Source organism: Cynocephalus volans, chromosome 12, assembly GCF_027409185.1.
Source record: "Cynocephalus volans isolate mCynVol1 chromosome 12, mCynVol1.pri, whole genome shotgun sequence".
NCBI lineage: Eukaryota > Metazoa > Chordata > Mammalia > Dermoptera > Cynocephalidae > Cynocephalus > Cynocephalus volans.
This window is the reverse complement of record NC_084471.1, coordinates 89,688,772-89,713,381: the sequence shown is the minus strand read 5'-3', so window position 1 is coordinate 89,713,381 and position 24,610 is coordinate 89,688,772. Positions and strand designations below refer to the sequence as shown.

The 24,610-nt window shown below is 36.2% G+C and overlaps 1 protein-coding gene across 2 annotated transcripts in view; it reads right to left on the bottom strand.

The window, feature by feature from the left end:
* Positions 1 to 24,610, bottom strand: part of SOX5 (SRY-box transcription factor 5) — a 338,183-nt gene that overhangs the window by 179,705 nt on the left and 133,868 nt on the right. For both annotated transcript variants that reach the window (XM_063075388.1, XM_063075389.1), the window contains exons 4-5: positions 21,710 to 21,882; positions 15,916 to 15,984 (exon numbers count right to left, since the gene is read on the bottom strand). In XM_063075388.1, the coding sequence (XP_062931458.1) occupies positions 15,916 to 15,984; positions 21,710 to 21,882 (242 nt within the window). The remainder of the gene's footprint in view (positions 1 to 15,915; positions 15,985 to 21,709; positions 21,883 to 24,610) is intronic.

Here is a 24,610-nt window from a genome sequence, read left to right as displayed (position 1 = left end):
AAGAACACAAAGGACTACTTGTGTGAAAACACAAACAAAATGCTTGAAAATGAATGTCCTGAAAGATTTCGAGTAGAATATATGTGCACGTAAGCCTAAGCACTGAGTATAAAAAATTGTCATTTTCAAGAGTTCTTATTTGAGGAACTTACAGCTCAGCGAATCTTCATTAGAATAATCTCAAAATTATGTTTTAAATTATAAGAAACATGCCCTTACCCTATTTTATTAGTAACCATGCTATTTTACATTAAATATTTACACAAGAAGGGAAGACGGGGGATATGAATTGAGATTCTCCCTCAGTGTAAAAATTACCATCTAGATAAGTGAATGACATTTTTATTATTATTCAGGTACTTGGAGGCACCCATTTGGTCAAAACTAACTGCTCATATAAATAATGCTGTTGATCTGTAGGTACATATTTTTAAATTTGGATGTTTCAAACTAAGAATAGATTTTATCTCAAACGTGTGTAAATGATTTAACCATTGATTCATTTCACAAATCATGACCTTTACAACTAGGCTTTTTCATTCACCCCTTTGCAGTTATTTGCTTGTGGAATAATTTTTGTCTCTCTTCATATACACATACATATACCACATTTCTATATACGTGACTTCATTTTAAATGTCTTTTAGTGCTTCTGAGTCTGACTGATGTAAGATGTTATTTTGAAGATGCCAAAGCATCTAAACGGCTCTAGTCTTTTCTTTTCAGCCTGCATTCCTTGCTTGATAAGTGGCAAAGCTTCCCACTTATCAGTCACTCAAAGTGACTGTAGCTGTCAGTTGTGTACAAAGCGCAATCAGTTTGGAAGTGGAGACACCAGCATTTTTCTTCTCAGCTTGAAGCAAACACGTTTTGACTGCTAGTCATTCAATTTTAAAGCATCCTCAATTAGGGGCGGATGAAGATATAAAGAAAACACATCCCAAACACCTCCACCAGGCATAGAAAAATTTTATTGTTACCTCTTGATTTACCTTACGGCAGGCCTATCCCCCTCCTCTTTTTCTGGCTGCATGACACGGGTGCTCATGACAACACACCCTGTATCATGGAAAGATTGCAATAATATATCATACTAACACTCTGGGAAACCTCTATTTTAAGCCTATTTATGTTTTCTTTTGCTCCCTCTCTCTCCTGAATCACCCCACAGAAAATAAAACAATTTACTTTTAAAATTAAAACAAAACTCAACCTTTCAGACTCACTCTGTTTATTAGTGATCAGCTTTTTATTCAGTGGAAACATGAAGTCTATGAATAAGAAGAAGAAAGAGGAGAAAAGTTACCAGGGAAATAAACTATAGGAGTGGGGAAGTAAAATAAGAAAGGTGAAGGAAATCAGTAGGAGCTATGTCAGACAGTCCAGCAGCACACGTATGAATACAGATAGTGGCAAAGTCATGAAAAGGAACACGAAGGTAGAAAGGGAATAAAAAACTGTGCTCAGAACTAAATGGTGGTTAAGGAAGAAGAAAAAATAAATATATGTATATAGGGGCAGTAAATAGAGAAGATAAAGTAAGTGATCAAAAAGGACATATAGAATCCTGTGTGTGTGTGTGAACACATACAACTCACACACAGTATATGAACATATATTAATATAAATATAAAATTAAACATGTGTGATATCAAAACTAGCTTATTAATTTACTTCTTTTAGTTAATATTTGTATTTATGAAAGTTAGTTCACCTCTTCTAATTTTGATTTAGTTATAACAACAGTGTCAACATAAAATAATTCTCTTTAGAGACATGATATTTATCTTTTATAAGCATAGCATCCTTTTTTTTAGCATTTTTAGATGAAAGTTTACTTCATACGCAATATTTGCTTATGTGGAACACATCTTTTCCTTATTTATAAATATTTATTTTCTCCATTTATAAAAGGTCAATCTCTTACCATGTTTACTGCAGAAAGAAAAACTAAACTACTTTAAAGAAAATTTTTTACACATTTGCCAATTTGGTAGGTTTAACTCAGTTTGATAAGACCAGTTACTCTTATTTTCTCAATCAGTTTCCAGCACTGCCACATTGGGGATCAAATCTCCACATGAGTTCTGGAGGGGACAACACACATCCAAACTCCATCAGCACCTTAAACAGGTTGATAGGGTTTCAAATCATATATAGCCGTAGTGACTGTTGGTTATCTATTATTTATGTATTTATATTTATATTTTTGCAGCTGGCCAATAAGGGGATCAGAACCCTTGACCTTGATGTTATAACACCATGCTCTAACCAACGGAACTAATAGGGCCAGCTTCCTATTTTTTTGGTTTCTATCAAAAATACGTATTATTTTATATTATTTCAATCTCTTGAGAAATATAGAATTATTGTCTTTCTTATATTGTGTACTAGATAGTGGGTAATGTGTTCCACTTCATTCTTTCTTCCACTCATCCATTCAATAAATATTTTAAATATGTTAAAGTTCTTAAAGTATAGCAAACAAAACAAATCTAAGTAAATATAAGGGGCATAATACAGGCTGTGATAAATAAAGAAGCAGAATAAGAGATTTAGAACTGACTGGGGGATGCAGAGACTATTTTAAATTGGGTTGTCAGATGCAGCCTCCCTGAGAAGAATGCCACTCAAAGAAACATGAATAAAGTGAGGGTCTGAGTTATTTGATGAACTTAAAAAAGAGCCAGCATACCATTCAACATAGTATTGGAAGTTCTAATCAGTGCAATAAGGCTAGAGAATAAAAGTCATTCAAATTGGAAAGGAGAAAGTCAAAGTATCCCTATTTGCAGATGACATGACTATATACATAAAAAACCCTAAAAACTCCACCAAAAAATTACTGGAACTAATAAATTAATTCAGTATACAAAATCAACACTCAAAAATCAACAGACTTCCTATAGACCCATAATGACATAGCTGAAAAAGAAATCAAGAAAGTAGTTCCATTCACAATAGCTACCAAAAAAAATGAAATACCTAGGAGTAAATTTAACCAAGGAGGTGAAAGTCCTCTATAATGAAAACTATAAAACACTGGTGAAAAAATCTGAAGAAGACACAAATAAATGGAAAGTTATCCCATGTTCATGGGTCAGAAGAATTAACATCATCAAAATGTTCATATTACCCAAAGCAATCTAACATTCAACACAACCCCTATCAAAATACCAATGACATTCTTCACAGAAATAGAAAAAAAGATCATAAAATTTGTATGGAATCACAAAAGACCATGTATAGCAAAAGCAATCTTGAACAAAAAGAATGAAGTTAGAGGCATCACACTTCCCAACTTCAAAATATACTATAAAGGTATAGTAACCAAAACAGCATAGTACTGTCATAAAAGTTAACAAATAGACCAGTGGAACAGAAAAGACAGCCCAGAAACAAACCCACTTACAAACGCACTTATGGCCAACTGATTTCCAACAAAGGTTCCAAGAATATACTGTGGGAAAAGGACAGCCTCTTCAACAAATGGTGGTGGGAAACCTGGATATCCACATGCAGAAGATTGAAACTAGACCCCCTATCCCTCACCATACACAAAAATCAACTTGAATGTATTAAAAACCTAAATTTAAGACCTGAAACTATGAAACTGCTATAAGAAAACACAGGAAACACTACACAAAGTGGCAGTTGGGCAGAGCTTTTTTGAATGAGACCACAAAGGCACAGGCAATAAAGCAAAAATACACAGATGAGACTCCATCAAAATAAAAAGTTTCTGCACCGCAAGAAACACTATCAACAAAGTGAAGAGACAACCTATGGAATGTGAGAAAGGGTGTGCAAACTACACATCAGACAAGGGGCTAATATTCAGAATATATGAAGAACTCAAACAACTCAACAGCATAAAAAACCTCCAAACAACCCAATAAAAAAAAAGGGTAAAGGACCTGAAGAGACATTTCTCAAAAGAAGACATACAAATTGCCAATGAGCTCGTGAGAAAATGTTCAAAATCACCAGGGAAATGCAATTAAAAACCACAATGAGACATCACCTCACTCCAGTTAGGATGGCTATTATCAATAAGACAAAAAATAACAAATGCTAGCAAGGATGCAGAGAAAAGGACCCTTGTATATTTTTGGTGGGAATGTAAATTGGTACAATCTTTGTGGAAACAGTGTGGAAGTTCCTCAGAGTACTAGTAGTAGATCTACCCTAGATCCAGCTGTACCACTACTGGGTATATACCCAAAGGAAATTAAGTCAATATACCAAAAAGACACCTGCACTCCCATATTCATTCCAACACTATTCACAATATCAAAGAGATGGAATCAACCTAAATGCCTATCAACGGATGAATGGATAAAAATACTGTGGTACACATACACAATGGAATACTATTCAGCTATAAAAAGAAATGATATTCTATCATTTGTAGCAACACGGATGAAACTGGAAGCCATCACGTTAAGAGTAGTAAGTCAGGCATAGAAAGACAAATACCACATGGTCTTACTATATGTAGAATCTAAAAAAAACCAATAAAGTGATTTTCATAGAAGTAGAGAGTAGAATAATGGTTACCAGTGGCTGGGAGGGGAGGGGGTTGTGGGGTAGGAGAAGGGGTGGAGTAACAGGCACAAAACTGTGCTATCTATCCTAAGTGAATAATTGTGCAGTATATGCATGTATTGAAACAACACACTGTACCCCACAAAAATAAATATAAATAAAATTGAAAAAAAGAGCATTCCAAGCCATGAGAATGGCAAATGCAAATGCCCTGATGCTAGCCCATTCTTGGCATGTTCCTAGAAACCAAGAAGGACAAGTTTCTATACTGGAGGGAATGAAGAAAAAAGTTAGAGAGGGTGGCAGTGGCCCAATCAAATAGAGCCCAATAAACTAGGATAAGGTGTATGAATTTATTTTAAATGAAATGATTTTGAGCATGGTTACAGCACAATTAGACTTAAAAGATCACTCTAGGAGCTATAATTTAAAATCTGCTTAGGTTTTTGGCCATAGAAAATAGGCAAATGATACCATATTTGCAGATGGATAAATTGAAAAAGAATGAGTTTGGAGAAGAAAGTTAAAGGATATGTTTTGGAAATGTGAAATTTGAGGTGCCTGTTAAATATCCATTTAAATAGTCTGAAGATGAACTTGAATATTTGACTCTGAAGTTCAGGAGAGTGTTGTAGGCCGGAGAAACAGATTTTGGAGTATTACCTTCAGGATGGCATATAAAGCCATTAAACTAAATGTGATCATTTAGGAAATAAGTGTAGATAAAGAAGCCAGATGATGGAGCATTACAGCAATTCAGCCTTAAAGGATGGGAGGTGAAAACACCAAATGAAACTGAGCCTGGGGACTATAAAGTTAAAAAGAAAAACAAACTGTTTTTTAAAAAGAGCCAACTGAAGAGTGTTACAAGAAAGTGGAAATGATCAACTGTTCCAAACACCGCTGTGAGCTCAAATATGGTGAAGACTGAGAATTTACCACTTCTAAAAAATTCACTGCAAAAGAAGCAATCCCAATTTTTCCTTTTGCTTCTCCTTCAAGGGAAAACTAGGGACAATCCTAGTATAATAAAGGTGTCCTTAATTCCCCATTTATCTTTCCTTTCCCATTTTACTCACATATACCTTTCTTGTTTGAAGAAAAATAGAGCAAAATACACACACACACACAGACACCAAGTCATTAGTTTCTTATTGTGTATAAGTTTACACAAAAATTTACCAGCAAAAGCTCAAAAGAGTAGAAGTTAGTACTCTGTGTAGGGAGCTGAGCAAATTTGCCTTGTAGGAATGCATGGAACATATGTCTTGAATCATTATATTACTGTACTCTTCACAGAGTAACTCATTTTATGTTAACACTGTTAATTTCATTGGCATTTAATTTGCAACCTATTTGTTAACTGTCTTCAAAGACAGGAGATAGAAATTATTTCTAAAGACTTTGTGAGTACTCCCAGCTATAGCATTTATTTTATCACAATAAATGTGAAAATTAAGAAAAAATAGAGTGGTTCATTTTAGGCCAACACTGACTTCTGGCCTATATTCTACAATTCCCAGGGTCTTATCTAAACACCGATGGACCTTATTTTGTTAACTGATAGGATACGGATTGCAGAGCCTCAGTGAGAAAGAAACAGTGTTCAACTTTGTCCACAGGTAATTTTGTTTGGTAAAAGGTTGAAAAGTCATGGGAAAACTGCTTTCAGTCTCCTTTCTGGGCCAGTCTCAGTGATTCTAGAATGGCCATATTTACAACTTGTAAAAAAGCAGCTGCTCTAGACACATGGCAGATTTGGATAAAATGTTCCCAATGCTAAAGTCCATTGGTTCTATGGTTCTGTAATTTCAGTCTACTTGCAGACCTCTCTTCTTTAGACCAGAGCAGCACTAACCAAAGACTAAACAATTATCTAAATGGATTAAATGAACCCAGAATTCACTTCAGAAATCATACTGCAAAGATTGGAGAAAGAAGAAACATAGAAATAAGATAACAGAAAAAGGAATACACAAGGAAGTTTATTGAGATTCCACATAAAAAATAAAAGAAAAAAAAAAAGAATTTTCCTGCATTAAATGAATCCAAGTCAGGACAAATTAAAAAACCAATATTACAACTTCTAAACACTATTCTCAATATCACTACAATATAATCATCAACTTAAAAGCAATACTGACTTTATTAATTCAACTAGGGTATCGATGATGATATTAAAAGGTTTAAAATATCAAGGTCACAGAGCAGTTAAAATTTTATATAAATATAAACTATTACTGTTTGAAAAATTCATAAAAAAAAATAAAGAGGCCATAGAGCCAGGAAGTAGGTTTCAAGGAAAAGGAAATTCTGAAAATTTTTTTTATTCATAAGATTTTGAAGCAATTTACAGAGCTAACAAGACCAATAACATGAGAGGAAAGATAAAGAAAAGGCAATTGGAAATCCTAGGAAAGCACAAAGCTACACAGAAAGGAAATATGGAATACCATACTAGAAAACAATATATACCTAGAAAACAATATATGCATTTATATTTAAATGTAAACACCATTTATTGATTTTTAAGTTTTAGGATTGACCAATAGGTAAAGCACAATAGATTTGTGTGTGTGTGTGTGTGTGTGTGTGTGTGTGTGTGTGTGTGTGTGTGTGTGTGTGTGCATGCACACCCCCCCCCATTATACGTATTTGGAGTTAACATACAGATAACAGAAACTGGCAGTTGGGAGTGAAAGAGGAGAGATGCCATCCTCATGTGACAAGGGAAGTGTCAAAATGACACTACTTGATTTAGCAAGAAAAGAGATGTAAGTAAACTAAAGTTTAAAAGTACCTTAGAAGAATTTAAATGACATAACTACATCGTGAGGTGACGGAGGGGAATAAGACAGGATATCAGAGTGACAATGAGCTAAGTAAATCTTCATGTTTCCAATCAATGATATTTAAAGTTGATAAGTCAGAAATGGCACCCTGATTATATTTTTTGATATAGAAGTAAATACTGATGGCACGGTCCACACCATGGCAGGATGCTAAAGGAAGAAGCTTGGGCTGCCCTCTCCAAGTTGGCAAGGCCGCCGGAGGGAGAGCTGTTTGCAAGGCCACAGCTACAAGCACTTGCTACAACCATAAGGGCTACTGCCTTGGCTTCGTGGTACTGCTTTCGCTTTCTCTTTCGACATTTTGGTTAGCATGGCAGTTCTCTGAATTCCCAAAAGATTATAAAAATAACACAAATGATTTTGCAGTCATTGAACTAAACATTCCCACAGAGGATCCGAGTAAATTGGACAATTTAAAATTATCCCCTTATGATAAATTGACCACACCAACATATGTTCCAAAAGCACCACTCATGACTAAATATGAGCTGCAGCCTAAACACACGAAGTTATTTCAAAAAGGAAATTTCCATCCTCTCCCGACCATCTGGGTAAATGGATATATGGGATACAAAATGGGGAAAGGAAAAATTTGGTATCCCCCTAGGGGACGTCCAAAATATGATGTAAGCTGGCAAACATCATTTACTGGAGATTATATTAATGGCAAGAGAATGGCTGGTATTAATGGGAAATTATATGATTGGGATAAATTAAGCATATGGGAATGAAACCGTAGAATTCCCTTTACTTGGTGGTGTCCAGTTTTAAATAAATCATTAAGAATCAGGTGTTGGGATAAAAATATATGCTGTAAAATTATTAAACCTGCAAAATTAGATCTTAGAAAAATAAGAGAGTGCAACTGGTTTTGTGAGGGATGGTGCTGTGTACAATGACACTTTGACATTTGGATCAAGATTACAGGGCCACAGCCAATGCATAACCTTAAAATGTGCATGATAATGCTGCTCAAATATCCACTGTTCTTTTTCCATATGAACAGTAGGTTCATTCCATTACAACATAAAGTCATTAGACCCCCATTAGAATTTAAATGTTAACATTGTTCCTTTTATCAAAGTTGTATTTATATTTTAATAGCTGCCACCCTGTTAATAGGGTGGATATTAACCACAGCTTGCTAACAGAAAAAGGCCACAAGATAACTTCAAGACAATGAACGGATGGTTTCGATCTGATAATCTGATTCCAGGAAAAAGAAGCACGAGTTGATCACCTGAGACATGCTGACAAAAGGAAAGAACTGGCTGACCTCTAAAAAAGTTTCCTCCCTTCTTTTTGGACTATTGATTTAAGCTTGCTGATACAATAAAAATAGTACCCAAAACCCCCCTGCAAAGAAAAATCTAAATAAAAGGCATTGTCTCATGCTCTACTGGGCTCCAGCTGCAACACGCTGACAGCCCGCAGAGAGAGATCGTGCATATTGATGCACTGAGGTCTCCATCTGTGTTTGTTATTTTCGCCGACCCTCTCCATCCCTTTTCGGGTACCCACCCCTCGCTGAAGCTGGACTTCGGAAAACTTAAAAGATTTAAAGTAGCTCCTTCTGAGTAAAAAGATTGAGAACAATATAGAGCACTGGGCTCAGGACAGTTGCTTTCATTACTTTCCTGTATTCTTTAACCTGTGTCGCATGTGTTACATGCAATAAAAATAATAATAAAAATGAAAATTTATATGCATATCAATCTATCTGAATCACTGTCTACAGAGACAGGTTTGTGCAGGCAGAGAAAATATGAGAATGACTGGAATTCTGTCATTAGGTAATCGCCAGGAGACCTATTTAAAAAAATGCTTAAAATGTTCTAAAGTGGTTCTTTCTGAGTAAAAGGAGAGATCTGTAGACAGTTATCCTCACTGCTCCTTTAGGACATTTCACCTGTCTTCTCAAATGCAAGTTCTACTTCCAGAAAGTACAAAGAGGAAGGGGAAGTTATCCTTCAAGCTACTTCTTTGTATCTTTGTATTTCCTCCTCTATAATCTATCTGAATGCCAGGAAGTGTATCCTGTCCAGTTGTAGTATATTTTATTTCATACTGCAAAACCTTAGCTGGAACTCAAGGAGTTAATGTATTTCCTTCTCAGGCTGAAATACTACTTTAATTGCATGGTGTTTATTTTTGGCATTTCCAGTCTCCCAAAAAGACAAGCTCATGTATGTGTGTGGGGTCTGGTTGAGAGGGCTAAAATGCTTCCAACTTACCACAGTCAGAGAAAGAAATCATAAATCAGCAGGTCAGTTAGGTACTATTATTTCACCTTTAACGTTATTATGTTTTCAATACAATATTTCAATGGATTTCTTTTTGCATAATAATTTATCAAGAATTACCAAAACTCTAATGAGCTCAGAGAACTTTGGCTCCAATAAAATGAAACCTTTATCACAAATTGGTTGAGCCCATGGCTGCAACTTAATCATTCAATTATACATAAGTCAAGTTGTATTTTTACTTTGTAGTAATAAGTTCCCAGGGAAAGAAAACTCATTTTAAAACTTTGGGCCATTAAGCCTTAAATGGTAGGATATTGGTGAAATAAAAATGAACTGAGCCACAACTCGGGAAACTTGGAATCCAGCCATTGTTCTACAAGTAACAATTTATGTGACGTTGGGAATATCTTCAAACTTTACTTAGTTTTAGTTTACAAATCTCAAAATGAGAGACAGGTCTAAATAAAAGCTTTCTAAAACCCCCTTGTAGTTCTACAATCATGTGAACTTGGAACATTGAACTCAAGTTTTCAGTGACTACTGCCACATAGATTATACTCTTTCCACCCCCAGAATTTCTCCTCTTGCTGGAAACATTCATTACATTGCTCATTATTGGAAATACAGAAGAACAAATTTTTCTCTCTAATGACTTAGGCAAAAATTTTCAGCATTGTGTGTTCATTACATACCAGGCATGATCCCACTTAACCCTCAGAGTAACAAGGTATGAGTTAGATATTACAATTCCCATTTTATAGATGGGAATAATGAAACTCAGCAGGAATAAGCAATTTTCCCAAGATCACACAGCAAATAAGGTGTGATGATGCAAAGACTAAATTCAGGTATGTCTACGAACCAAGTTCTTTTGTGTATCCTACGGCATGCTCACTGTCCAAAGAATACAAGGGAACAGAGTTCTTTTGCTCTATCCTTAGTTCCAGACAGAATCAGTGAACTAAAGCTATGCCTAGTCTCACATATGTTTTACCTTATGAATCCGACAATGATGGGGGTTATTAACCAACTCTTTGCCCCCAGCAGAACACAATGAACAACAGTTGGAAAAGTTAATCAGAAAGTGAAATGCAGTACATTTTCAGACTCTCTTATGGAAGTTCAACAACAATAAACATGCAGTTGAAAAGAAAGTACAATATCTTTAGATTAACCTTTAAAAATATCTTAAGTAGATTTCATACTAGAGCACATTGCTGGATTAACACTATTCATTGCTAATGAGAACCTTAAATTCCATGAAATATTATTGAACAAGGGTAAGAAATTTACGACTATGCTTCTCAAACACACGCTCCAAGCTATGGCAACCCTGTCCCATCAAAAGCTTCAAGATCAAACGGTACTTGGGTCTCCAGGAACACTCAATTTGTTGTCATAATGGAAGCTGACTAGAGCTAACTCAATCACTTTAAATGGTTTTAGTAACAGTGAATCAGGACAAGATGAACCACTTGCCTAAGAACATTATTGGAAACATAAATCATGTAACTATCAATAGCAGAAACAGGTTGATTTCATACAAAAAAAAAATTAGGAAATAAAATTGCTCAAAAAATGAGCACTGTAGAATAGTCAATAGAGTAAGAGAAAAAAGTTTACTTAAAAAAATCTAGAAAGGTACCTTTCTCTGAAATATTTTAAAATTTCATCTCTTGTATTAATGTGCATTAAAGTTAGCTATCTATTTTAAATGGAAATTCAAAAAAGTGTTCTATCATTTAAGGTCGGTAAACAAAAATATTAGAGGAAAATATTGCTAAATAATAGAAAAAGAAGTCTGAAACTTCTTAGTGCTCCTAAAATTCAGAGGCTCCTTAAGAAGTGGACATGTTCTTGAGAGAAGATGGATATTTCTGTTATTATGACATGATTTTATTTGTAGAGTGAACTGATTTATAAATGTTGCAAAGAATAACAGAAAGCCTTAATTCTTCTTTTAATCCTAATGAATTATGTGAATACACCTGGTAGAAGACTGTCTTTATAACTATAAAGTCTTTATAACAAAGGAATGTAGATTAAATTTTCAATCCAATTACAATGATGCGATTTTAGAGCTAAGGTTGCTTTCCAAAGAAATAAAAACAGTTCATAAAGAACTGATTCTACAGGTACATGAAAAAATGCCCAGGGCCGAGCCCGTGGCGCACTCGGGAGAGTGCGGCGCTGGGAGCCTGGCGACGCTCCCGCCGCGGGTTCGGATCCTATATGGGACTGGCCGCTGCACTCACTGGCTGAGTGCCGGTCACGAAAGAGACAAAAAAAAAAAAAGAAAAAAAAAAAAAGAAAAAATGCCCAACATCACTCAGTATCAGGGAATGCAAATCAAAATCACACTAAGATATCACCTCACCCCAGCTAGACTGGCTACTATTAAAAGGACTGAGAATAACAAATGCTGGTGAGGAAGTGGAGAAAAGGGAACTCTTCTACACAGTTGGTGGGACTGTAAATCAGTACAGCCATTATGGAAAACAGTACAGAGGTCTCAAACAACTACAGACAGAACTGACATACAATCCAGCCATTCCACTTCTGGGTATATACCCAAAGGAATGGAAATCATCATGTCGGAGGAATACCTGCACTCCTATGTTAATTGCAGCTCTATTTTCAATAGGCAAGATATGGAACTAAACTAAATGTCTATCAATGGACAACTGGATAAGGAAAATGTGGTATATATACAAAACTGAACACTACTCAGCCATAAAAAAGAATGAAATTGTGCCATTTGCAGCAACATGGATGAGTGTGGAGGAAATTATGTTAAGTGAAATAAGCCAGGTACAGAAAGAGAAATACCACATGTCCTCACTCATAAGTGGGAGCGAAGAAACAAAGAAAGAAAGACTATAATAAAATGTTAAACTTTCAGAAAGAGAGAACAGACTTATAGTTGCTAGAGGTGGGAAAGGGGGAGGTGAAGCAGGATAGGGAGTAATTGGGTAAGGGACACAGAAAGTAATTACGATTTGTGATGATGAACATGCTAATAATATTGATTTGATCACCACATATTGTACACAAATACTGATAGTCAACTCTATACCCCATAAATATGTATAAATAAAAATAATAAAAAATTTTATAAAAAGGAAATCCTTAAAAAAAAAAAAAAGAACTGATCCCAGGTGATTAAATAAAACTGGTTCACTTGAAAATTGTTACAGCATTTTCTCTGAATAAATAACTTTACGGTAAAATTTAACAGCACTCTTTTAATCAGACTTGAGAAAAGATAGAATTAACAGGCCAAGACAAAATTTAAATAACCCAGGTTATTAGAATATGTGAATGCTTCTGTGTATGTACAAAGGTACAAACTCGTTCATACTTTTCTTTAACTGAATGATATATATATATGTCAAATGGATTAAAGACATCCAAACTAACCTCTCTTTTAGAGAGATCTCACTTAAAGAATGAGGAAAATGAAAGGAAATATTATCCTTCCTGTCATTTAACATATCCATCAAGTGTAAAAATGTGTCCTCCTCTAATTCTTAACCTATCAGTCTAATCCATCTAGCAGATCTGTCTAACCAATCTAATGTATTAAATGCCTTTACTAACATGTGGACCAAGTTAATGTCTTTTGTATTAAAATTGGAACAAAAATTTTAAAGGCAGCCTTATTTGTGGACTATATAATTCTATTTCCACTATTTTATCAGTATAAGAACTGGAATGCATTGTTACATTCTAAAGTGTGACACAACAAAAATAGTACAAAACTCTAAGAAAATACAATCAGGATGAATAACGTAAATTGGTGTGTTTATTTCTACAGGTGTTAAGGCTCCATATTTAAGAAAGAAAAAAGGTTCAAAATACTAGCTGAGTATTTTCAAATATCAAATAAAATTTAATCTACGGTAAATTCTTACGTGAACATCTGATTATGTACACATTCTGATTAAAATAGTTTACAATAATATTTGTTATAAAATTGATTTGCCTTTCAGTGTAGCGGGTTCGACTTTTACTTTTCTTCCTCCTTGTCCTATGCTTACAAGGCAAAGAAGAAAGTGGTAAGAAGAAGAGGGGTGAGAAAACATTCTACAAAGAAATATGGTCAAGATTTATGTGGGGTTATAGGTCTGTTCTACATTTTTAATTTTCTGTTTCTTCACATGCCACTACATCAGTGCTTCCCATAATTGTTTGAACAATCCACTGAAGACTAAATTCAAATACACTGATGTTTCCCCCAAATTATTTTCAGTGTGACATTCTTCCTTTAGGGACTCCCCCCCCACACACACACTCTACGAACTAGTGCCAGCAGCTTAACATTTTGATCAAATACAAATTCTAGGCTGTTAAAATTCTCATACTCAGCAAAATTTCCATTAATAGTCAAAAAACTGCCTCTGATCCTAGTTCTACCAGTAACTAGTTGTGTAGTCCTGTGCAAGTCATTAAACTTGGACTTTGCTCTCTGGAATACAGTTTCCACAGTCATGCCATTTCTAGGACATATTTTCAAAGCACTTTTCATTTCAAAAAGATGCTCTCACATAAATTATAGTGCTCCATGCTCTGGAGCAAGAAATCCGTCAATTTCAACTTTCTGTCATTATGACAGGCCTTAAAATTAACATTGTAAATGTAATGAACATAACTGTGGAATATTCCCCTAAAAGCACTGAAGGTGCTGGCAAATCCAATTGGTCAAATACATAGTTTATTAAGACTTATACATATTGATACTATTGGTTAGACGCATTTTTGCAATTCTGTTTGACAAATAACTTTTCTCAGAGTTTCGCAGAAATTATAAAATTTTGAAACTACTGGTACCCTCAGCAAATCACAGTGACACCAAGTGTCTTACCACACTGCTGATTACTGATTGGATCTTATTCACAATGAGAATTTGCAGCAACAATTTTAATGCCTTATGTTTTCAAGAATTAAAAACATTTTAAATGCAGGTAATCTGGTACCATTGACTAAGCTATATTCAGAGTTGGTATACTTTGACTGAACAACATGAAATCCAATGAACAGCTTTAAGCCACTGAATTAAATAACTATACTCCAGAGATGAATAGATAATAACACATTGGAAATTCACTGCTCATAATTACAGTTAAGGAAAGCAAGACCCCTGGGTGGAACAACTCACTGATGTTCTACTGTCTCACTGAAGCTGTCACTACCTCACTAAAATACAAGATTGGGCTATAGAATCAAAGGTAAAGAAATTAAATGTACTTCACCCAATTAGATAAAATGGGAGACATTTTGTTGGCAAAGAATTTAAAACACGAATGAAATAATTTTGGCACATTTGCTTCTGTCATTTATGATATTTACACTTGATAAAATGTTTGAGTCTCAAGATACAACTTCAAGAGAATGATAAACTTCTCCCGAGATTAGCTGACTGCAAATCTAACAGTTGCCCCCAGATGGACGATGTTACCTAAGTTTGGATTCATAGCTCCATGAATTAGATTCCTCGACAGCCACAGCAAGTTTGTACTGAGCACTTACTATATGCCTTGGCACTATGCTAAAGCTCTTCATCAATTATTTCATTTAATCTGTATAAAATCTCTATGAAATAAGTGCTTTTCAGAAAGGAATGTTTCACAGGGAGAAACAAATTCTGTCAAAGTTTCTGTTGCTAGATACAATACACTGTAGATACAAAACATTCCTGGCAACTTAACTTTTTGCTTTTGCTTCTAATACAGCTGCTTCCTTCTTTCTTTATTGATGCTCCTTATCATTGTGAATTTTTATATAAGAAAAACATGGAGGTCCTAGAGCTTTCAGACTTGGCTTCTCCAGGTAATTTCCCAGGCGAGAGTGGACTTGAACACCAAGTCATTACATTCCCTGTGTTCCACCTTTATCACACAGGGCTCCTGAGCATATGGTGAAAAACCTCTCTTCTAGCACTGCTTCTCCATCTGAAACCCTGCTGAACCTTTCTGGTTTGGTTCCCCACACTTATAGACACATTTTAAACATTAAAGTATAGAAAAAATAAAATGTTTCTCTACAATGAAAACTACTGTTGGCTTGCTCAGACTGAAGCTCTCTGACACAGTAGTGCCCGTGACAGAGAGCCACCTTTTGCAAGATTCATATGGCTCAGGAGGCAAAATGTCATGAATTAAGGCTGAAAGTAATTATTATTTTGGAGGTCATTTCAGTTAGATCATATATGAATAAGAAACAAAATATATTTTTTTAATTGGAAGTATATTGAAATTACGATTTCTGACCTGGATCTGTTGCTGAAGCAAATTGATTTTGTGTTGTTGCTGCAGAAGTTGCTGCTGTTGTCTTGCAATCTGTGGAGAAATTGCACATGAAAAACTTTAAAGTGTATTGTAGTCCCTAGGGGAAATTACCAACGTCCTGTGTCTCAAAATTTGAGTTGACCCCGATTAAGATGATGAAAATAGATACACCTGTGCCCCTAAATTATCAGCAATTTATCCTTAAGTGGGATCAAACGAGATATTTAGGAGCTGTTATGTTTCTTTTGGCCTTAAACAAGTCAAGCCTAAGATGCTACAACAGTGATCTATCCCAATAAGAAATGTTAGAATTTCAAAAACCCCTCTTCCTAGTGATATAGTAAGGAACTGCCTCTGACATTTTCAGCCCTTTCCTACAAAAGAAAGAGTCTTGCATAAAAAGGAGGTTGTTGTGACCAAGTATTCAGAGTAGCACAAAGTATTGTAAGATACTGTATTCTTCAGCAATGTTTTGGTATTTTTTGTTTTTTGGTAAATACTGTTCCCATTTTGGCTTCCCACAAATATCTAACTGCCAACTCCTCAACACATCCCATTCTAGTTTCTCTACCAAAATGATTCATAAGAAGGTCACCAAACACTTCCATCTCTCTAATTCTGAAGAGTTACCTTGTGGCCTCTCATAATTCCACACTCAAATCCTTTCCCTTGATTCTGAACTTTCTCCCTTGGCTTCTGTAACATCACACTTTCCTGGTTTTGTACCTACCTCTCATGTCTATTCCTTCTCAGTCACCTTTAAATGGCTCTGTCCAGTCAGTAAATATAAGTAAATGTAATTTTCTAAGGCTCAATTTTAGACTATTCTTTTCCCTCTCTACTTACTTCCATATGTAGGCCAAGTGCTTCTAAACTTGTTTCTCTAGACTCAATTTTTGTTTTAAGCTTTAGACCCAATTATCCAGAGACTTTACTCAAAGGTACTTCAAATTCAATTGATCCAAAAGTAAACTTGAGATTTAGTCCTCAGGATAGTCACATTAAATGTCCTTTACCCAAGAAACACACAATCACCCCCAGTATTTGCACTTTCAACACCCTCTACCTTTACTCAATACTATGCCCCATGTTATGACTTTATATTTACTTCTCTTTTTTATTACCATCTTTCTCTCTCTTAGGGAGAAGTCCATAAATTCAGAGAAGGTATGAAGCATGTACACTTTGCCCTTTATTTGCACAGAGCCTGGTATAAAAGAGATACTGAATGAATATTTGATAAGAATGTGTGAATGAGTAGGTGAGAAGAAAACATTAAACATGATATAGGGCAGAAAACCTTCTCATGAGAATGTAACTTCTAATTTCATGAAACTTATCACTCTCTAGGCCTTATTCTCATCATTTTTCACTAAAGAATACATATCCCATATCTCTGTATCAGAAAGTTAAAAATTCAGAAAAAAGTGATATATATTACTATGAATAAAAGTAAAAACCCATTTGATGGAGACAGGTCTACCAGGTTATACAATGAATTTTTTATTCCTTTTATGAATATTGGATCATGATTATTTTAATATTTTCATTTTATCTTTGGAATATGGTAAAAAAACAAAACAAAACAAACAAAAACTGTTGTTTTTCTTCTGAAGAATGGTAGGAAAGAAGATGGTAGAAAATGGAATATTACTCTTTTCCTTAGGTACAGTTTCTTCCTCCCACATACTAATATTTTAGTGGACCTTTAAATCCTTTTAACAGAACTTTTAGAATATATCAAAATCCTGAGCACTTCACATGCCTCCGCAACTTCTCCTGTTCTAAGCCACCATGTCTCTTGCTCGGATTGCTGTGATTGTCTCCTTTTTGCTCTTTTTGCCTTTGTCCTTGCTCCCTACAGTCTACAACAAACCAGCACCCAGAGCCATTTAAAATGCAAGTGTGTCATGCTATTCATCTTTTCAAAAACCTTCTGGCTCACTCAGAGTGAAAGCCAGTGTCCATATAATGCCTATAAGTCCCTATATGATTTTGCTTCCTGCTACCTTTCTGATTTCATGTCCTCCCTCTCTCCCCCTTGTCACTCCACTCTTGCAACACAGCTCTCCTAACTGCCTCTTGAACACACCAAGGGTGCTCCTACCTCCAAGGACAGTCTTGCCTCTGGGCCTTTGCACTTGCTTTCCCCTCCATCTGGAATACTCTTTGGCTAGACAGCCACATGGCTGACTCCCTCACCTCCTACAATTCTCTGCTCAAATGTTACCTGGTCAATGAGGGCTTCCTTGAGCCCCATTTTAAAAGAGCATATCCCTCTACCTGGTACAATCATCCCCAATTCTCTGCTTTATTTTTCAACATACTTATCAACATATACTATAGTTTCATGGTTTATATTTTGTCTATCTCTCCCAGCCACATTTCAATACATGGGGGATTTTTGTCTGTCTTATTCTTCACTATACCCCCAGTAACTAGAACAGAACCTGGCAGCAAATTGGTGCTCAATAGACAATTATTGATTAGATGAATGTGAAATGGAGCTCAGAATCTGTGTAAAGGCTGATTAGCCAACAGGCCCATGAGTGTTGGTAAGGGCTGTAATAGAAGCATTTGAGTACGTGGAGTAGGGACGTCCTATGCTGAGGAGGGAGTGTAGGGAGGAGGGGCAGAAAAGGAGTTCCCTAGAGCAGATGAATCTGACTTGAGTCTTAAGAAATAAGGACTAAATGTTCTTCATGAAAAGAGCTGTGATGACAAGAGTGGTGACCATGATGCCCACTCTGTACGGGAGACGGGAACTGGGAGAACAGAACGGGCTCCAAGCAACCCGACCTGCTGCTGTCACAAGGGATCTTCTCTCTGTGGAGGCCGCATTGCGGGGCATCTCTCCAACACACGAGAGAAATTCTGGAACAGCCTAAGGGGTTCTGAAGTTCTGAAGAGAATATCAGAGGTCTTGAGAAGGTAGGACGTTCTAGAATCCTTCTATGACACTCAGGAATGGGCCAGAATGTGGAAGAAAAAGAAAGGGAACTTCCTTTTCATTAGTGATGGCTTAGAATTTTCAGGACAAGTGCCTCAGACCCAAAGTAAGCAGAGATTCTCTACAATGAAATAGCCTCTACTGAGCTGCATTTTCAGAACCTCCTGGGATTCTCTAGATGTCTGAAGGATGGAGAGTTAAGGACAAGAAAAGAGTGGTGTTTTTCTACACTGTCACAGGCAAGCATTCTGAACTCTTATCACAGGGGTGAAGCAAGAGGAATATGGGCCATATTCCAATAACAGGCCAAATATATCTTTAAGGGAAGTGATGAAGTGAGGTATTTCATTAAAAATAAAGATATTATCTTTCAAGCAGAGATTAACCACTAAATAGAGAAGAGAAGAGAAGAGAAGAGAAGAGAAGAGAAGAGAAGAGAAGAGAAGAGAAGAGAAGAGAAGAGAAGGGGCTCTTCAAACATAATCTGAGTATTTCTTCACCTCCTTCAATCCTGCTCATTTACACTTTGAAAGCTGCTCAGAAGTATCTACAGGGGATGTACAGACACACAAATGCCCTTGATTAAGCAGTGCCATCCTCCACTTGGGATGGTGGATGAACTATGCATGGGACAGTAAAGGGATTTAGCCCTGGAAAAGAGGTGCCTTCCCTGTATGCAAGCTGACCCTGTGACACCCTCTATCCCACCTTCCCTTGATTACTAATTTTTTTAAGTTATAGACATTACTACATGTTTGTCAACTCTTATTGTCTGCTACTAAAAATCCTTAGAAGCCACGCTCTTAAAGGCCAACAATGAGAATCTAAACGGCAAATCTAGTAACCTCAGTTTGATATTAGAATGACTACTAAATGATATTAGCATTTAACACTGTCACCTGCTGCTTCTTAAAATCTCCATCTTATTTTGTTTCCTGTGACACTGTATTCCTGCCCTTTCTTTATCTGATTGTTTCTGGATATGTCATTTTCCTCTTTCAGCCCGTTATATACATCAGTATCCCCCAAGGATCTACCCTTACTTCCTTTCTACTTTCTTGTGATATCACCACTTTAATTTAAGGCCTATAAACCTGCCATTCCTCTGCATGACACACCCTGACCCCAGATATTAATATGGCAGACTCTTGTCTATCATTTAGACATTTAGATCTGAGCTCAATTTCCACAGCTTAGGAAAGATTTATCCAACCACCCAATCTAAGAAGCACTACTTTGTCATATCAATCAATATTTATCATGTTACTTTTTTCTTCAAATTATTTATTACTATCTGATATTATTTTGCTAATTTATTTGTTCTTTTGTTAACTGTCTCATTCTTTCCTCCAGAATTTAGGGGCTTTGTCTCTTCGGTTAATTGAGATAGCTTCAGCAATTAGTAAGCACAGTGCCTGGCACCTAAGCAGCATTTGATTTCTATTTATCAAATAAATGAATGAATCTTATCTACTCCAGTGGTTTCCATTTCTATGTAGATAATCTATGAAATTTAGCTTAGCCCATTCTTCCAAAGTGCTGATTGGTATTTTTAGCTGTCTTTCACATACCTCTGTGGAATATACTATAAAGCATATGTATTTCACAGGGCCTGGTTTTCCAAAGCCTTACAGTTTCAAATATTGACCTTGCAAGGACTGGAAATTTCCCTCAGGCTATAAGTCTCTGTTGCAAGATAAGGATTGTGGCACAGCAGGTTGCTGGCTCAAAGACAGACTAGTTACTGATTGTTATGTAAAGATACTGAGAATTGCTATATGAAGGAATGTTTGCTAAGGTCAGGCTTGTGTTGATAAGACCACTTAATTGCCTTATTGGAATGTCATCTGGCTTGTTTCACTGAAAGTTACCAGCCTATATTGTTAAACTATAACCCCATCTTTGTTCCCTTCCTGTAACTTCCTGGTCTGGAAAATAAATGCAGAAAGAGAACCCCAATTCGGCATTAATTTCCCAAGGAAGGGATCCCTTTTGCTTGAGGGTTTCAGAGGGAGATTAACCACTTTGGGGCGTCTCACTGCTCGATAGAGATGGGCTTTGAGTAATCCTTTGCATCTCCATCACCCAGGGGAAGAGAGATGACAAATCCGTGGGGGGCAAAGCAACACAAAGCAACATACCTCCAATTGGACAATCAGTCAGCAGCTCTAATTCAACATAATAAAACCACCTTCTTTTCCAAATTTTCCCTCCTCCTGACTTTCCTTATTTCTGGTGATGACAATTTCATTCTCCCTATTACTCAGGCTCAACACTTTTCCTCCCCCTCTTGCCCACTCAAAAAATTCTACTAGCCAAACTCTTCCACCTATTTATTCCTCTCTTCTGCTTTTCCATGGTCACTAACCTGCCTAGGTTAGAGTCTCACATTTTTTAATTTAAATTAATAGCCTCCTAACTGAACTTCCTGCCCCTAATTAGAAATTCACTTCATTTACTGAATCCTACATACTCTTCAAAGTTTATCTCAAATGTCACCTGTCTAATAAATTCTTTCAAAATGTTCCTGACTTGAGATGTTCCCTTGAATCTCTATGGTTCTTTTTTGATTCTCCTCCCACGACTTGTCAGAACTACATCTTGATTATGATTACTTCTATGTTACTTACCACCAAAGTAGTTAATAAGCTTCTTAAGATTGGGGGGGGGGAGTTATGTGTTTGCTTTGATTTTTTTGCTTTTTTATTTACTTAATTGGGGTGGGGGGAAGGACTCATTCATCTTTGTGTGCCTAGGACAATGGCCTATAAATAGCAGGCAAAGTAAAGTCTGAGGACTTTGATCACGTCCCTGGTGCTTACTCACCTGTTCCTGCTGCTGCTTCGCCAGCTCCATTTGCTGGCGCTGTTTCTCAATCTGAGATGCAGCCAGTTTCTTCTGCTCATCATGGGCTGCCAATAGCTGCTCTCGCAGACTGGTCAGCTGATTGATCATACCCATGAGTTGCCTCTCTTTCTCAGCTAGGCTTTCAGGAGTCCCTGAAAACAATATGGCAATAAAACACACAAGAAAAGAGAAATGAGAAGGGGGTGATGTTTCCATGACATTGGCTCTTTTGTATAGAGAACTAGTCCAAATATAAGGTTCAACACATGTAAAAAGATAACCTACCTTCTTTCAGATATTCACTCAGCAGTAAAAAGTGATGGCTATTTACCCACTAAAAATACCAGAAAGAGCAAACATTTTGATTGTTTTCTATTCATGGCAAGTTAGCCACACTGAATTTTCTATTAGCCCTGCCACCCCATGCTGTTGCAAATGTCATCCTTCATAAGTGCCTTGTCCATGACATTCCCTTTCTAAACATACATTCTTTACATTCTAACTCATGTATCTTGATTGTGTGGCTCTTTTCCTGATTTCCACTGATAAAAGTTTTCCCTTCTTTGGGAATCCATGCGCTGCATGTCTTTATTACAGTACTTAGTCATTACACTGTATTATCTTATTTTTACTTTTTTCTCCCAAAGTCGGGAGATGGCTCTAACAGCAAAAATTGTACATTATTGACTTTTATATCTTCACTACCTACCTGACATATAACAAATCATCTAATATTGTTTAGCAAATGACAGAAAGAATAAAGCCCCTTCTCTTTAAACCACTCTGAAGTTTAGGCATGCCACATAGTCAAGAGAAAAGGGAAGATGTTTTATCTTTTATGAATTGCATAGGGATTTTAGTTTTGGCTTAAGAGAGGTGAGCCAAGGGAATCAAGCTTCTGTAAAAGAAATAGTCGCCATCCTATAAAAGCACAAAACTAATATGAAGTAGTAAGCACCATGGTTTTACCTCTAAATTATCATTTTCTTTGTAATGATCCTCAAGAGGGTAGAGAAGACTCAATAAATAGTCTGTGAAACATTGGAGAAATTAGTAAGAGTCACAGAACATCATAGACATTAAAAAAGCAAAAACAATATTAACTAGATCCTTGGAAAACCTCAGAGGCCTCTTAAAAAAATAAAAAAGAGCTTCTGTTTACGTAGATTCAGATTTTTTAGAGTTATACAAGTGTACAGTACTATGGAGGCATAATAACATATGTATGGACTATTTCCATAGGACTCAGACAGCTATGGTGTAAGTTTACTGTGCGTGTATGTTACTGAGAGTCATTTATTTCTATGATTTCATTACTTGTAGCATTGTGTGTTTTACACTATGCTAGTCCTGGTTCAGTCCCCTTGGAATGAAGAATTGCTGAAGTAAGAGACAAAAGTATTCTGCTTCATTTCTTCCTCTTGCCTAATAACTTTAGGCATGGCAGTCATTTATAGTTCTGAAGGTTCCATAGAAGCAGCACAGGTTAGAACATTCCTTAATACAATGTGACAGAAGTCACGAGGGAAGGGAACCAGTTTCAGTCACCCCCGTCTCAGTGAAAGATACCACCATTCATACATTGCTTGGACAAAATCCGGGTGGTCCTATTTCATTCTTTTGTCTGCTTCATCTTCCAATACATAATTCCCTGGAAATCTTATTAACCTTAGAACATATTATAAATCAGTCCGTGTATTCTTCATTTCCACTATTACCCTCTAATCCAGGTCATTATTTTCTCTTGCTTTGACTATCACAATAGTTTTCTAGCCATTCTACCTACTTCCCCTGCTACAATCCACACTCCAAATATTCAGAGGGACCTGCTTAGAAAAGTAAGTCAAATCCTTTCATACCCCTGTATAAAACCATTTCATAGCTTGATACCACACACGGAATAAAATACAAGCTCCTACTCCTACAAGGCCCTGAATGGTGTGGCCTTTGCCATCTTCCCAGGCATCATCTTTTCCTATTTTCTCTTTTTCCCAATATGCTTCCTTGAGCTCCTCTATTACCAATATGTAAACTTGCTCCCTCCATAGGGTCTTTGAACGGCAACTGTTTCCTTCAGAAAAATCTTCCCTTAGTTCAGGAAGGGGAAGACTTCTCTTAACCTCTGCACAGTTTACATTTTGGGCCAGACCATTATTTTTGCGGGGAGATCTCTTGTGTAGTACCTCTGTCCTCGATCCACTAGATGCAGGTATGACAACCCACCTGTAGTTATAACAGCCAAAAATGTCTCTAGACATTGCCAAATATCCCCTGGTAAAGCAAAATCATCTGCAATCGAGAACTACTTCACATGACTGGCTTTATTCCTTCATTCATTCAGCATATGTGCACAGAGCACCTCCCGTGTGCCTCACACTATTTCAGTATTGGGGATATCACAAGCATAAGCCATAAAAGAATACCTGCCTTTATAGAGCATAAATTTAAATGGAAGAGATAATATATAAATAAATACAATCAGATCCATCCAGATAGTAACTTAAAGGCCAGCTCCTAAGAGGGTCTTCCTTGAACACTGAAATTATAGAAATTGCCACACCTCATTCTATCACATCACTCAGTTTTTATCTGTTCATAGTAGTAGTTAGCACTACATGTTATAGTCTTAGTGATAGTTATTTATATACTGTATGTCCCAGTAGAGTAAGTTTATTTTTTGTATTTCCCAGGAGAGTATAAGCTACATGATAATAGGATACTAATTTGTTTTGTTCAGCACAGTATCCACAGAATCTATAGAATAATGCCTTGCACCTAGTTGACTCTTAATAACCACTTGTTGAATGAATAAAATCAATAAACTTAAGGACAGAGAAAAGTCCTTGATTAGCTGGTACTGCAAAATTCCATGCAGAACAA